Source organism: Haliaeetus albicilla, chromosome 6, assembly GCF_947461875.1.
Source record: "Haliaeetus albicilla chromosome 6, bHalAlb1.1, whole genome shotgun sequence".
Classification (NCBI taxonomy): domain Eukaryota; kingdom Metazoa; phylum Chordata; class Aves; order Accipitriformes; family Accipitridae; genus Haliaeetus; species Haliaeetus albicilla.
The window spans coordinates 39,169,298-39,181,806 of record NC_091488.1 but is presented as its reverse complement, the minus strand read 5'-3'; the positions used below and the strand labels follow the sequence as shown (position 1 = coordinate 39,181,806).

Sequence of the window (12,509 nt, the reverse complement as noted above, 5' to 3'; positions counted from 1 at the left end):
ATTGAAGATTTCAAAATTTCCATGTTCAGAAGCCCTCCCCCACAACATTCACCCATGAACAGCAAAAGACCAACCACTGCCTTTTAAAAACAAACTCATGGACTTGCAGGAATGTGTCTTGGAGCAGGGGGAGAAATAAGTAGAGGGCTTTTACTTTAGATCATTTGTTCAAGTAGGACCCCAATGCAACAACTGAAGACATTAGCATTGATAGTTAGTATGTATTTGTGTGAAACATACCTGCGTTTTCTCTCTGTGCATTTCCTTTTTGGAAACAAAGACCTTTTGCTATATAGCCACCAAGGGCTAAGTGAACCATGGAGGAAAAAAAAACACGCCAAAGCCCTTATTTGCCCTATTTAAGCCTCGTTAGAGAAATTATGTTTATTAGGAAGCATGGGAGAGAGGGGGGATATCCACTGCCTTAGGTACACACAGAGAGAATGAGTAGGTAACTTCTTTAAAGGAATTCAGTCTTTCTGCCTTCTGCCAGCCCCAAGTCAGTATGTGATTTAAACTTTTTAATTCATTCAAGTTGGAAAAGAAAACACAGCACACGTGAATGGGCATGCAAACCTGTGCACGTGCACACACCCACACAAAGAACTACTGAGCGCACCCAGTACCTGCTTGTTACTCAGCGCACAAGACAACAAATTGCCCTACATTTCTGTGGCAACACAACAGGAGTAGCAGAGCACCAGCAAAATTGTCTTGGTTCCTGATATTTGCAGCCCTTATGAAAACAAGGAGGTAAGCTCGATCACTGTTTTGGTTATTATTTGTCAGACTTTTCTATTACTTAAGTACAATTTTGTTTTTAGGAATACCCAATACAATGAAACCCCTTGTGCACACCTAAAAGTCAAGCAAAGTAACAATTTCAAAAAAATGGCTCAACAAATTACATTTTCTTTTTCCACAGTTCTATCTGAAACAGTGCATTAAAAAAAAAAAAGATGTGATGCCTAAATCAGATGATTGAAAAAACATGTACAAACTACAAAAATAAAGAGAGATGACAAAAAACTTGATTTAAGTCTGTCTAAACAAGTAATGTCATACTGGTGCCAATATGAAAAACAGGATTCAATGTCTCCTCTTGAATTCAGAAAGTGTCCTTGGATGAGTCATTAACTGAGTAATTTTTTGAATTTAAGATGAAGGAGACAAGCTCAACGAGAGTATTTGTAAGCCACAGAGTTCAAATATTTTGCATTACACATTGAAGTTAAAAAGAACGAAGATGGTATTTATGGGAAAGCTGTTAGATCTACATAGGAAGTTAGATTGAAAACTAAAGTTTGTGTCAGTGAAGCAATATGAATGAGTACTAGCCACATATTCTGCAAAAGGTTTTAATCTTCCTTTCCAGAATGGGGAAGGATACGCCAGGTGTCTCAGTTATCACAGAATAGCCTTATAGAAGAGAAGAAACTTTATGGAAAGTTAACTTTTACAAATGCTGATTACAACTGAACAGAGAAAGGGTTTCCACCTAAAGTCTCAGAAGAAACAGTGAGTATTGCTTGCTCTATATTTCACAACACACACACTGAAAAAGACAGGAAACAGTATCAGAAGGCAATTAAGCCTTGCCCTCATCATTAGATGATGTGCGCCGACAGTTTTACCAGCTATAGTGGAAATGTTTTTCTATTTTTGCAATACAAACAGTTGTGCTGCAGTGGGTTCATTAACATACTCAAGAAAAACAGCAGGTCTACTTCCAAGAAAACATGCAGACTAAATGACGTTATCTGATCTAATCAAGCTAAGGACTGGTCTGTGGAGGAGGCCTCCAAATGACAACAGCAACAAAAAGGCTTTTCCCTGAACAAAAAGCAGCATTGCAGAACTGCCTGGAATGGCGAGTGTTCACAGAGAGCCTATCCCTCAGCCTAATTCTAAGGTTAGCAATAAGCTCACACTTCCTTTTCTTCCAGGATGAAGCACACCGTGGAAGGCAAGCCAGGTAATAATTCTTCTCTCTTGTTGGTACTTTTTATTAGCCTACAGTTTCTTTTTATTCCCCTTCTAATCCAGCAGAAGGGCTAACTTTATTCCTCTTTCCCAGAAGAAAAAAGTGCAGGCTAATATTTGTTTTGACTATTCCTTCAGTTTTGCATTTATTATTTTTCAGAATGGCGGGGAGAGCAAGAAAGAATAGAGGCTAAACCTAGTAATTATTTCTAGAAAATCAAAGAAGGACTAACTTGGGGAAGGGACTGGCCTTGCTTCTGACAGTCACCTAATTACACCCCTGCACTGAAATCTCTCGTGACATGCATATACAACAACATCTGAAAACATCCTACTTACATGCTAAAGTGAATGGCTAATGATAAAGTCTTTGTCCTCACAGCTCCTAGTCTTATCTGTTCTACTCACCTGTAATGCAACACAGCCAAACCCACTTGGTCCTGGCTGTGATGAGCCAGTGATTTTGCAAATAAAAGTTTTACGTCCATGGTAAAAACAAAAGCCATTTTCCTGACAGTACAGAAAAACCGTAATTTTCAGGTGAATTAATTTAAATGTTCAATTTTCGTAAGCTTGTGTCGATATACATAAGACAATATAAAAAATTATGAACGATCGTCTTGCGTGCTTAACTGTCTATGTACTGATTCCTGCATGACTCACAAGGATTTATTCTCAATACAAAAACCTTCCTTTGGAAATGAAAAAAAACCAAACAGATTCTTTCAACATAGAGAACTTGGTCACCCTGTTGTGGGTACAGCAAGTATTATGCTGGCAGAGTTCTACTGACTTACTAGATGGATGTAAGGTTTCATTGTGTCTGGCCCACTGATCAACAACATCGAGTTGAGAAAGTTGTCTACATTATGTGTACACATCTATATAATAAAGACTACTGTCACATTGCTGGAACTTCTTGACTAGATCTTACCAGATCCTGTACACAGAGATGCCAGAAATCAAGAGAAGATACAGAGTCATACTTCCTAAGTAACTTTTTGTGTCATCACTGACAACAATGATATAGTTGTGAAAATCTTGTTCTAATCCAGTAGCATTTTCTTATCCACACTGGAGTTGACAGTAGCACAAAATAAAAGCACTGGGCTGTAAGACTCCTTTGGGATTAAAGTATTTTTTAAATGGCATAAAACCACTGTGAAAGTAAAAATAAGCTGGAAATACTGTATTCTGATACAATGGAGGAAAGAAATCAAACCAACCAGTAACAGTGTCATTGTCTGGTTTTTCCCAGTCCAATATGACGAAAGTTGGACAGCCCTCAACAGTCACCACTGTGAGGTTGGTTGGAGGATTTTGTGGAGGACGAGTAGGTTCTTCCTTGCTGCCAGCTTCTTCTTGAGGAAAATGTTCAAGAGAGCTTGTGATAGAGCAAGGCACATCATCATCTTTCTTCATGTACTTGACATGGGGGGCTAAAAGTAATAGAAAAAAAGCTGTTATTCAATACAGAGTGTTTCTACAAAACGTCAGTGCCATTTCACCTAGTGCACAATTTCCATTTCAGGGCACCACGTAAAAATCTGCACAATGGGTCAAAAGTCAAACATAAATATTTAAGAATAAAACCCATACATTCAATATTAAGCTGCTTGTTGTTTTTTTTTATTGTTGTTAGACCTGGAATCTGCACTGCCTTCACCCCCTTCCCATTGGCACCACTGACGAAATATCACTCTGAAGGTATTAGTGGGTGATACATACTGTTTGAAAGAAATTAACTTCTATCATAAAATAGGACAATTAACTTTAGTCCTTCTATAATAAAATGATGCTACAATTCCAGTTGCAGCTTTTGAGTACTATGCTAATAGAAAGATGTAATGCCCATCAGCACTGTGTTTCACCAGAAAAAGTAAGAAGTTTAGTCCAGAGTCATTGCATCATTGAACTTGCAGTTTCTAAAGTGACTGTCAAAATCTTAACCATTTTCAGTGGTACGGGACCAAACCTTGAAACAAACCTTCTGAGGTAAACGTCTTGTACTCTGCATCAAAATACAGAAGATTACTTAAGACAAACACATTAGTTCTAAAATTAAAACTTGTTAGATGTAAACAAGATCTTGCAAGAAAGACAGTGTCTTCAGAAATGTAGTGTCTCTTATCAGACCAATAAAAAAACCTGAAAAATCTTTCAGTACAAAAGCACTTCTTCCTGTCATCTCACCTTGCTAAACTCTCTAGATTACTGCAACAGCAATAACTTGACTATTTTATCATCTAGTCTAGTATATGCTACCGTATTACTAGACTATCTGAATGTGCAGAGCCTGGAATGAGAGGTGAGGCATACATGATGGGTGCTCTGGTACTGGCGCAATACCTCTCCAGGTATGCTTGCAAGCCCACAGGAAGATTTTCATTTGGTGTGTTGGAATGTGAACAGCGTGCAGTTGTACTACTGCTGGAATACAGGAAGAGCCACAACGTGTTTGCGGGCAAGACTGTAAACTAGGAGGTGGTAGCAGGGAAGAAAGCAGAAGTAAAATTTAGTCAAGAATATTCTGATGGTCTGCACTACAGCCCTTTCATCTGACACTAAAGTAAAAAAGAATCAAAAGTAGTTTTGGCCTTCGAATAACCAAACAAGATAATTTTGATGCAAGATAGATAGGTCAGTCTTCATATATTCCCCCAAATGAAAATACCACAGCTATTAAAATCCTACCTTGGTACCTCGGTTTGCCTGAAGAATCAGTTTCTGATGTAGGACTTGAGCTGAAGACAGTTGCATCAACTGCGGGAAACACAGTTATAATTTAATTTGCAATAAATACGAAGTTTCAGTGTTAGAACTGCAGCATGTCACAGTTCATTTGGTATTTTAAATCATGGTAAAGCTCTTCCACGGTCGACCTTTGCTGCCAGATCTGTCTTTTCCTTTTAAGGACTCCATTTTGGCTGTGATGTGAAGTAAACCTCATACTTACCTGCTAGTATAAAGACAGCCATAATCAAAATGACACACTTCATGACTGCTGCTGGATTCAGTTCATACAATATATGCAAAATGCTCTTTAGACCTTTTAAAAAGGATCTTTTTGCACTTGAAGCTTGTTTCATGTTCACAGAATATATAGCACTATTATGTTTGCACATGAAATTCTCTAAAAATAGTGACAAGGAAACCATAAATTCTGTCTCCAGAGTGTACAATTTCCACAGAAATTGAAGGCAAATACACTGGTGAACAGAAATGTGCTAAAGCAGTCAGGATTCACGACACCAGAGTTGTGTTAAGTTGCCACTATACTGAACAGAACCTTCTCTTAGATGCAAACACTACAACGGACCTCAACGGACAAAACACAATATATTCACAACAAGCATTTTTTAATGAATCTAGCATCCAGCTTGCTTTACTGAGCACTAAGGGTCACAGTGAGTTCATGATCACTATAAGGAGACAAGAATTTCAGTATTACTATAAATTCAGGAAAATTACAAACAGCATCATTTATGACAATATACCTAGAGCTCCATATTTTGGCTCAAAAATTCTAAGCACACCCTCCTCTAAACCCATACCTGTATGCTACTTTGAGGAGATTTAGGTCTGAACTTGTAGTTAACTCCCAATTTTATAAAGGGCAAATTACCAGCTAACCACCTATTAAATTTTTTCTGTTTAAATGGTGGCAGTTTGATCAGATAGCTAGGAGGATATCACAACCATGTTGAGCACTATCAGTCACTGTCAAATAATAATTTGAATTTATGTCCTTGCAAAAAGAAATGCTCAGGGAAAGAAGTGCCTTATCTACTCCCTTCACAGATTCAAAGTAGCCACTGAATAGTATTGAAAGCCTACTACGCACATACTGATTTCTAGAAAGATGGAAAGGCCGTCATGTTCTCATTTACCAGGGTGTCTATCAGAAGACAACCAGATGAACTCAGTCAAGTTAGAAAAGTCACAAAGTGGCATAAAGGAAATCAGAATCACCCCAGACTAAATACTTCTTATATTAAATACACAATGCATCAATATAGTTTAGGGAAGGGAAGCAAAAGAAAAAAAAGGAAACCCTTATGTATAAAAAAAAAAAAAAAAAAAAAAAAAAGAAAACAGAACTGTCTGTAATATGCTTACCATAATACTCTGGAGTTGCGAAAGCTGTTGGCGTCTTATATGACGTTCCTGTCCTCACAGGTGTTGTTGGTCCAGCGGGTTTAGCTATAGTGACAGAAGTAGGAACTTGTGGCAATACGGCATTCGCAATTTAAAAGAGTGAAACAGCTTTCTGATTTTCTAACAGAGCTCAGATTTGTGACAACTGCTTCATGAAACAAGTACTTTCATTTAAACTATGATATTCCCTCAAAATTTAATACAACAGCTTCCAGTTGGATTTAGGAAAGTTCCAAGTTGTCCTTATTGCCAATATAACCTACTCCTGAAACCAGTAAGAAAATTCTTTGCTACTTGGAGATTGTCTTGGAGGACTTCAGTCAGACAGAATATGACCTGGTTTAATGCACAGAACCATCCTACACAGACTGGTGAAAGGATGCAAAATGATCAGCACTAACATTTCTGTTTCTCAAATAAAAGAGCACCTTTCTTCATGAGTTGTAAGACAGAATAGCTGAAGTCAGCAACTGAAACTTGGATTCTTCCCTCAAATATAGGTAAGGTCCTTTCATTTCTACTCTCAATACAGCATATATATATTAGCAAGGCTGGAGCTGGAACATGTATAATGATAAACACTGAGTCCTTAACTATGGTCTGCATTAAGAGTTTAACCACAGAACAGTACTGGAGCTTCTACTAAATGAAATTAAGATGCACTTCAAATGAAGGTAAGAAAAATGTAACCAAGTCCAACATTTTCAACATTTATAACACTACTTGACCTAAGGGAAAAAGCTTTCTTTCTGAACTGGTCTATTCTGTAGTAGGCACTATAAGTCTGGACAGAAACTGATTGATAGAGGCAATATTATCTCCCATAATTAAATAGCTATTTTAAAAATTATTTTAGATCATGTGACATTGCTTTTACTCCTCAGCTGTTATCACCTAATAAAGAAAACAGGTTTCTAAGAGGCAAACAATCCATGATAAAGGATGTCTTGATCGCTTCCAAAATAGCTATAAAAGACAAGAACTACATTCACAAAACCTGCAAATACTCCAGATAACCACTGCATGACTGTGAAATCTCAACTCCCCAAAAGTCAAGAACTACATAACATAGTTACCTTCTCTGCATATATGACACAGAAGAACAGAGTGACTGAAGGCAGAACTCTAGTGACCCAAATTAAAAAAAAAAAACAAACCAAAATCCCTACCTTCCATTAATTTCTTTAATAAAGTGGAAATTTATTAAGGTTCTCACTAGAGTCCAGTTTCACAAAAGTTCTGGAACTCTCTTGTTTCCTTTTTTTCCATTCAGGAGACTTTTAATATCTGCATAGAAACCTTCCCATAATACTCATCCAGTGGATGAGTAAGAAAGATGCAAGTAAGGAATTAATCACAATGTTAATGAGAAAGAGAAACAGGACAGAATTATGAAACGGAAAACCCAAGAAGAACATTGAGGCAAATTTTTCCTGTTAGTACTGTGAAACAGTCTCTCCAGGGAACCAGAAGAAACTCAATTATGATGTTTAAAACTAAGCTGGATAAAACACTAGGAAACACAGAAAAAGGAAAATCTGCTACTAGCCCCACAAGGAAGAACCAGATCATCTAACCAATTTATTCCATCTTGAATGCCTAGGAAGGTATGGTAACTACGGACTACCACATAACCTGGCCTCTGGTGTATGGAAAAAGGGTGAGCTTTCAAAACACTAGTAAATTAGTTAGACACTTAGTGGAGAAAATTAGCATAGACCCCCATTACAAGCAAAAGAAAATGTATCAGGTCAACATTTTTTTATGCTACAGCTTAAGACTGACAATGTCTTACGTTCTGTTGTAGCTATTACTAAGGAAACACAACCAATCAACAGGAAGTACAGACACAACATTTTGATCTTGGCTCTGCTGTTGAGTAAATATTCAGCTTGTTTCCTCCACCTTGGAGATTCTTGCTTCTAATCTGCTGCACAAGACACTAAAGAATTATTTAGGTCTTTAGTGCCTTAATAGCACACAAAGCCCCAAATGCAACAAACCAAAAAAAGACAACAGGAAATACAGCAAAGCCAAGACTTTTTTATTACCAGTGAACTACACAGAGTAATATAAAGAGGGAAGCATTTCTCAAGATGCTAAACATAATCAGATTATAGATTCTGACTACCTGGAATAATGTTAGCCTAAGGATTCTCATATAGAATCCACAGACGAAACATACATAAGGATACTGAATATCAGCTTCAGGATAAAATTAAAATAAAATGGGATATGTCAAAGCTTCTGTGTACTCTTACACTGATACTGAGAAGCAGAAATACTGTAGCACAGGAATGAAGCTAAACTCTTTGCACGTGAAATAACTCAGCTCGCTCTACCTCCCAGTGCAGTTAGTTTTCTGGGTGCCTATTAGTTCATTATTTGCAGTGGTTAATGGATGTGCCATATATATAGGACAGAATTTCTTTAGAACTAACCAGCTGGGAGTATGCATTGAAGCGTAATATTCAATATCGCCCATCTGACATGCACATTAAGTAACTGCAAATACTATTAGTAGATATGAAATGTTCTTAAGGTTGATCTCCTTAGAAGATGACTTGCATTATGCTATTTTGCTTTCAGCTCTGTTACTAGGGATGATTTTGACATAACTAGGTTAGGAAAACAAAAGGAAATCAGAGTTTATATATGAAGACAAAAGACACAAAGCCTGTATGTTCCCGAAGACTAGTTTCTATAGATATCACAGATTAAAGAAAAAGAATCTATACTCTAAAATTCTCCTATATGCTGCTAGTCAGTTCAGTATTATCTCATACATAATAAAATATTTATGTTGAAAAGGCTGAGATACCTGGACTTCCTGGTTTACCAGTCACGGTGTTCGGAGGCAGAGGTTTTCTTCGCATTTGTGTAGGCTTGACAGGAGGTATAGGAGGATGCTGAGGGCCAGGTGATGCAGTTACTGAATGACATTACAAGAACAGTGTTATTAATTATTTAACCTCAAATTCCATAAAATCAGAAACCGATTACAAGTTATATTCTGACTTCTCAAACAATGTTGCATGTCTGGTTTAGTATCAAAAGCGGAGAGGTGAGGTTAGGATCTGAAAGGAGTTGTATTTTCAACCTTAAATTCTTTGGGTAGTGTATGCCATGGAGTTTTAAATCAAGCTTACACTGAAAAAATGTAGCTCCTTTGGGATCTTGTACAAGTGTTTCAGCTATTCATTTTCTGTGTAGTTACTCATTGCTGTCAATGGTAATTTTTTGGCAGCCAACAGGATACTTCTTCCCACAATAAACACCACATCAGTGTACTTGGAAACATCTTCAGTATCCTACTCACAAAATTTCTGATCTTTTTTACCTTCTAACCGATAAAACTGATAACCCTCAGATTGAAGCAAAAGATGGAGCAAAAGAGAAATTATCATTAGGGACACTTTATCCTATGCTGTTCAAAAGTGAAAAATTAAAAAAGTCACTGTCACTTCATGCACTGACATGGCTTGAAGACAGTTATTGTGTTAGAAACAGTTATTGTGTTATTGTGAAGCACCCAACTAGGTTGTTTCAATGTGCAGTTCCAGCCTTTATCTATTAAATTTATCTGGTAAGGTCCTTTGACAGTGAGGTCTGAAAGGAGAACCTAAGCCTCTTAATTCATACTTACAAAACATTTTACTGTATTTTCCAGGCAATTATAAAGAATTTTATTATGCAAAGGAAAGGCAAAGATTTTTCTTCCACTATTCACCTTTGCACTTCTTTCCTTAAGAAAAAAAACAGCAGATATGCGCAACACATTTATGTAACAAAAGACTTTTTGTATCTAACGGGAAAATCCTCAAGAGTAATATAATTGTTATAATGCTGCCAATGTCAACAAATACACAAGTTGCCTGATACTGAGTTACTGGCTACACAGAGTACCTCAGGCCCTACATATCAGACCTTAGTTTACCCTATAAATAGAGTGACTGTGGGCGAGAAGGGAGCAAATCCAAAGACTCATTTGGGAGAGCCTTTTTAAAAATACTTACAATATACAAACAGGAACACCTCTATCTTTCTCTGTTCCCTTTTCCTTTTGGACTTCTACAGTCACTTACAAAGCACATTTTTTTTAAATCCCTCAGATCAAGATAGGAAATAATGCTCTATCTAATTTAGGAGGATGTAATGTTCTTGAAAATAGCATTTGTAGGTTTCATATTCATTCTTAATCCCCAGATGGAAATGAAAAAAATGTGCCTAAAGACCTAAAAAAGGATAAAAAATTTTTGTATATATAAGTCATCATACTCTAGATACTACTACATGGTAGTATCCATGATTAGTTTTCCCCCTGTCCATATTTAGGGAATGGGATTGTCTGAGATATTTATGGGGTAAAAGCGTGCAAGTATTGACTTGTCAGTGGTTTCTATCGTATCTTCTGAACAACACAACCGCCATAGTTATATGCAAGCCAAAACATCACATTCAGTGGACTGTGTCACAGTTGAATCTACTGTACTGCACTCTGGAAAACCAAGAATCCCTACTTTTCCCTTCTACTACTTCCACAGTGATTTGGGTGATGGTCTATGATGCTACCAAATCTAATTAAGAATGTGTGCAGACTGAGCTTGTGAATTAGGACACACAATAGAATTCAGGGATTTTGTGATAGCGTAGGTTCTTGTGAGGACAGTGGCATGGTGAACTACTAGGATTTATTTAATCTCAGGGGTTCTTTGTGGACTGGGAATGTATTTCCTCGACTGTCACTCTTCATGAAAAAGGAGGGCATGCAGCCTCTTAGGACAGACTCTTAACACATGAAGCTTAATTATTGTGTGTTGTAACCTATCTTTTTCATTTCTCTTAAGTAGCATAAATGTAAATTTTTCAGTTAAAACACACTTAAGTTTTCAGAAAAAGTAAATGTATTTAAAAGCAAAGTCAAATACCGGCTAACTTATAGCAATATCTCATTAATCAGCCTCACCTCTTTGCCTGCTAAGATCATGGAACAGATCCTCCTGGAAGCTATGTCAAGGCATATGGATGACAGGGAGGTGATTAGAGACAGCCAACATGGCTTTACAAGCTCAAATCGTGCCTGACTAATCTGGTGGCCTTCTACAATGGAGTGACTGTGTTGGTGGATAAGGGAAGAGCAACTGATGTCATCTATCTTGACTTCTGCCAGGCTTTTGACACAGTCCCATACAACATCCTTGTCGCTAAAGTGGAGAGATATGGGTTTGATGGATGGACTAATCAATGGAACAGGATATAGGACTTGCTGTCAATGGCTCTTGCTGTCAATGACTTTTACCATGGCCCGCAGGACAAGGGGGAATAGTTTTAAACTAAAAGAGGGTACATTTAGATTAGGTATAAGGAAGAAATTCTTCACTGTAAGGGTGGTAAGGCACTGGAACAGGTTGCCCAGAGAAGTTGTGGATGCCCCATCCCTGGAAACATTCAAGGTCAGGTTGGATGGGGCTTTGAGCAACCTGATCTTGTGGAAGATGTCCCTGCCCACGGCAGAGGGGGTGGAACTATGTAATCTTTAAAGGTTCCTTCCAACCCAAACCATTCTATGATTCTAAGACTCTATAATTCTGAATTTTGATATACATATTAAGGCCTCATGAAGAGAGCTGAGATCACGGAAGTATATAAGAAAATTACAAAACAGTAGTACCCAATTTCACAACCATACCCAACTGTCTTTTATGACTACAGTTCAAGGTATTGGCTTACTTCAAAGCTCTAAAAGCTTAACTTTAAACATCTAATGTCATAAGATGAATAAAAGCAGATGTAGATGTTCCTTCAAATCTATGTGCATAAAAAAACTTCCAGTCTCTGCAAATCACAAGCTGGATTTACTTAAGTACACACCACTGCCTGACATTCAGTAACAAAAAATGCAGAGTGCCATCCTTGTTTTCAGTTTACAGCTGCATCTGGCTAATATTAATAGTATATCACACTGGAATTAATCTGCAAAAGTACCAGCTTCAGACTGAATAAACTTTAAAAAGATAAAGCATCAGAACTCAGCTGTCAAGATAGGCTCTTGCCTTTGTGCAGTTAAATTAGGTGCAAAGGAAATTCAGCAGGGAATAGGAGGAAACAGCAGTTTATAAATTAGTTAGGGGCATATCTTTGTTTCTGTGTTTTTAAATCTATTAACATGCTTTCAAAGGAAAATCTAACTAAAAAGAGCAGCTTCAGCCAAATAGTAAATCCAAGGGTAAAACCAAAAATTTTTTTTTCTCAGTCAGTTTTTATGCCAGTAAACAAGCACAGCTAAAACAAGCTCTATTCTTGGTTATGCTTATGAAACAAAGAAATTCTCCACATGTAAGGGTGTTTATACGTTTGGATGTACGTGT

The 12,509-nt window shown here is 37.3% G+C and overlaps 1 protein-coding gene across 37 annotated transcripts in view; it reads right to left on the bottom strand.

The window, feature by feature from the left end:
- ABI3BP (ABI family member 3 binding protein) overlaps window positions 1–12,509 on the bottom strand; it is a 168,334-nt gene that overhangs the window by 22,960 nt on the left and 132,865 nt on the right. For all 37 annotated transcript variants that reach the window (XM_069785638.1, XM_069785647.1, XM_069785651.1 and 34 more), the window contains 4 exons: window positions 8,963–9,073; window positions 6,103–6,186; window positions 4,678–4,746; window positions 3,210–3,422 (listed from right to left, as the gene is read on the bottom strand). In XM_069785638.1, the coding sequence (XP_069641739.1) occupies window positions 3,210–3,422; window positions 4,678–4,746; window positions 6,103–6,186; window positions 8,963–9,073 (477 nt within the window). The remainder of the gene's footprint in view (window positions 1–3,209; window positions 3,423–4,677; window positions 4,747–6,102; window positions 6,187–8,962; window positions 9,074–12,509) is intronic.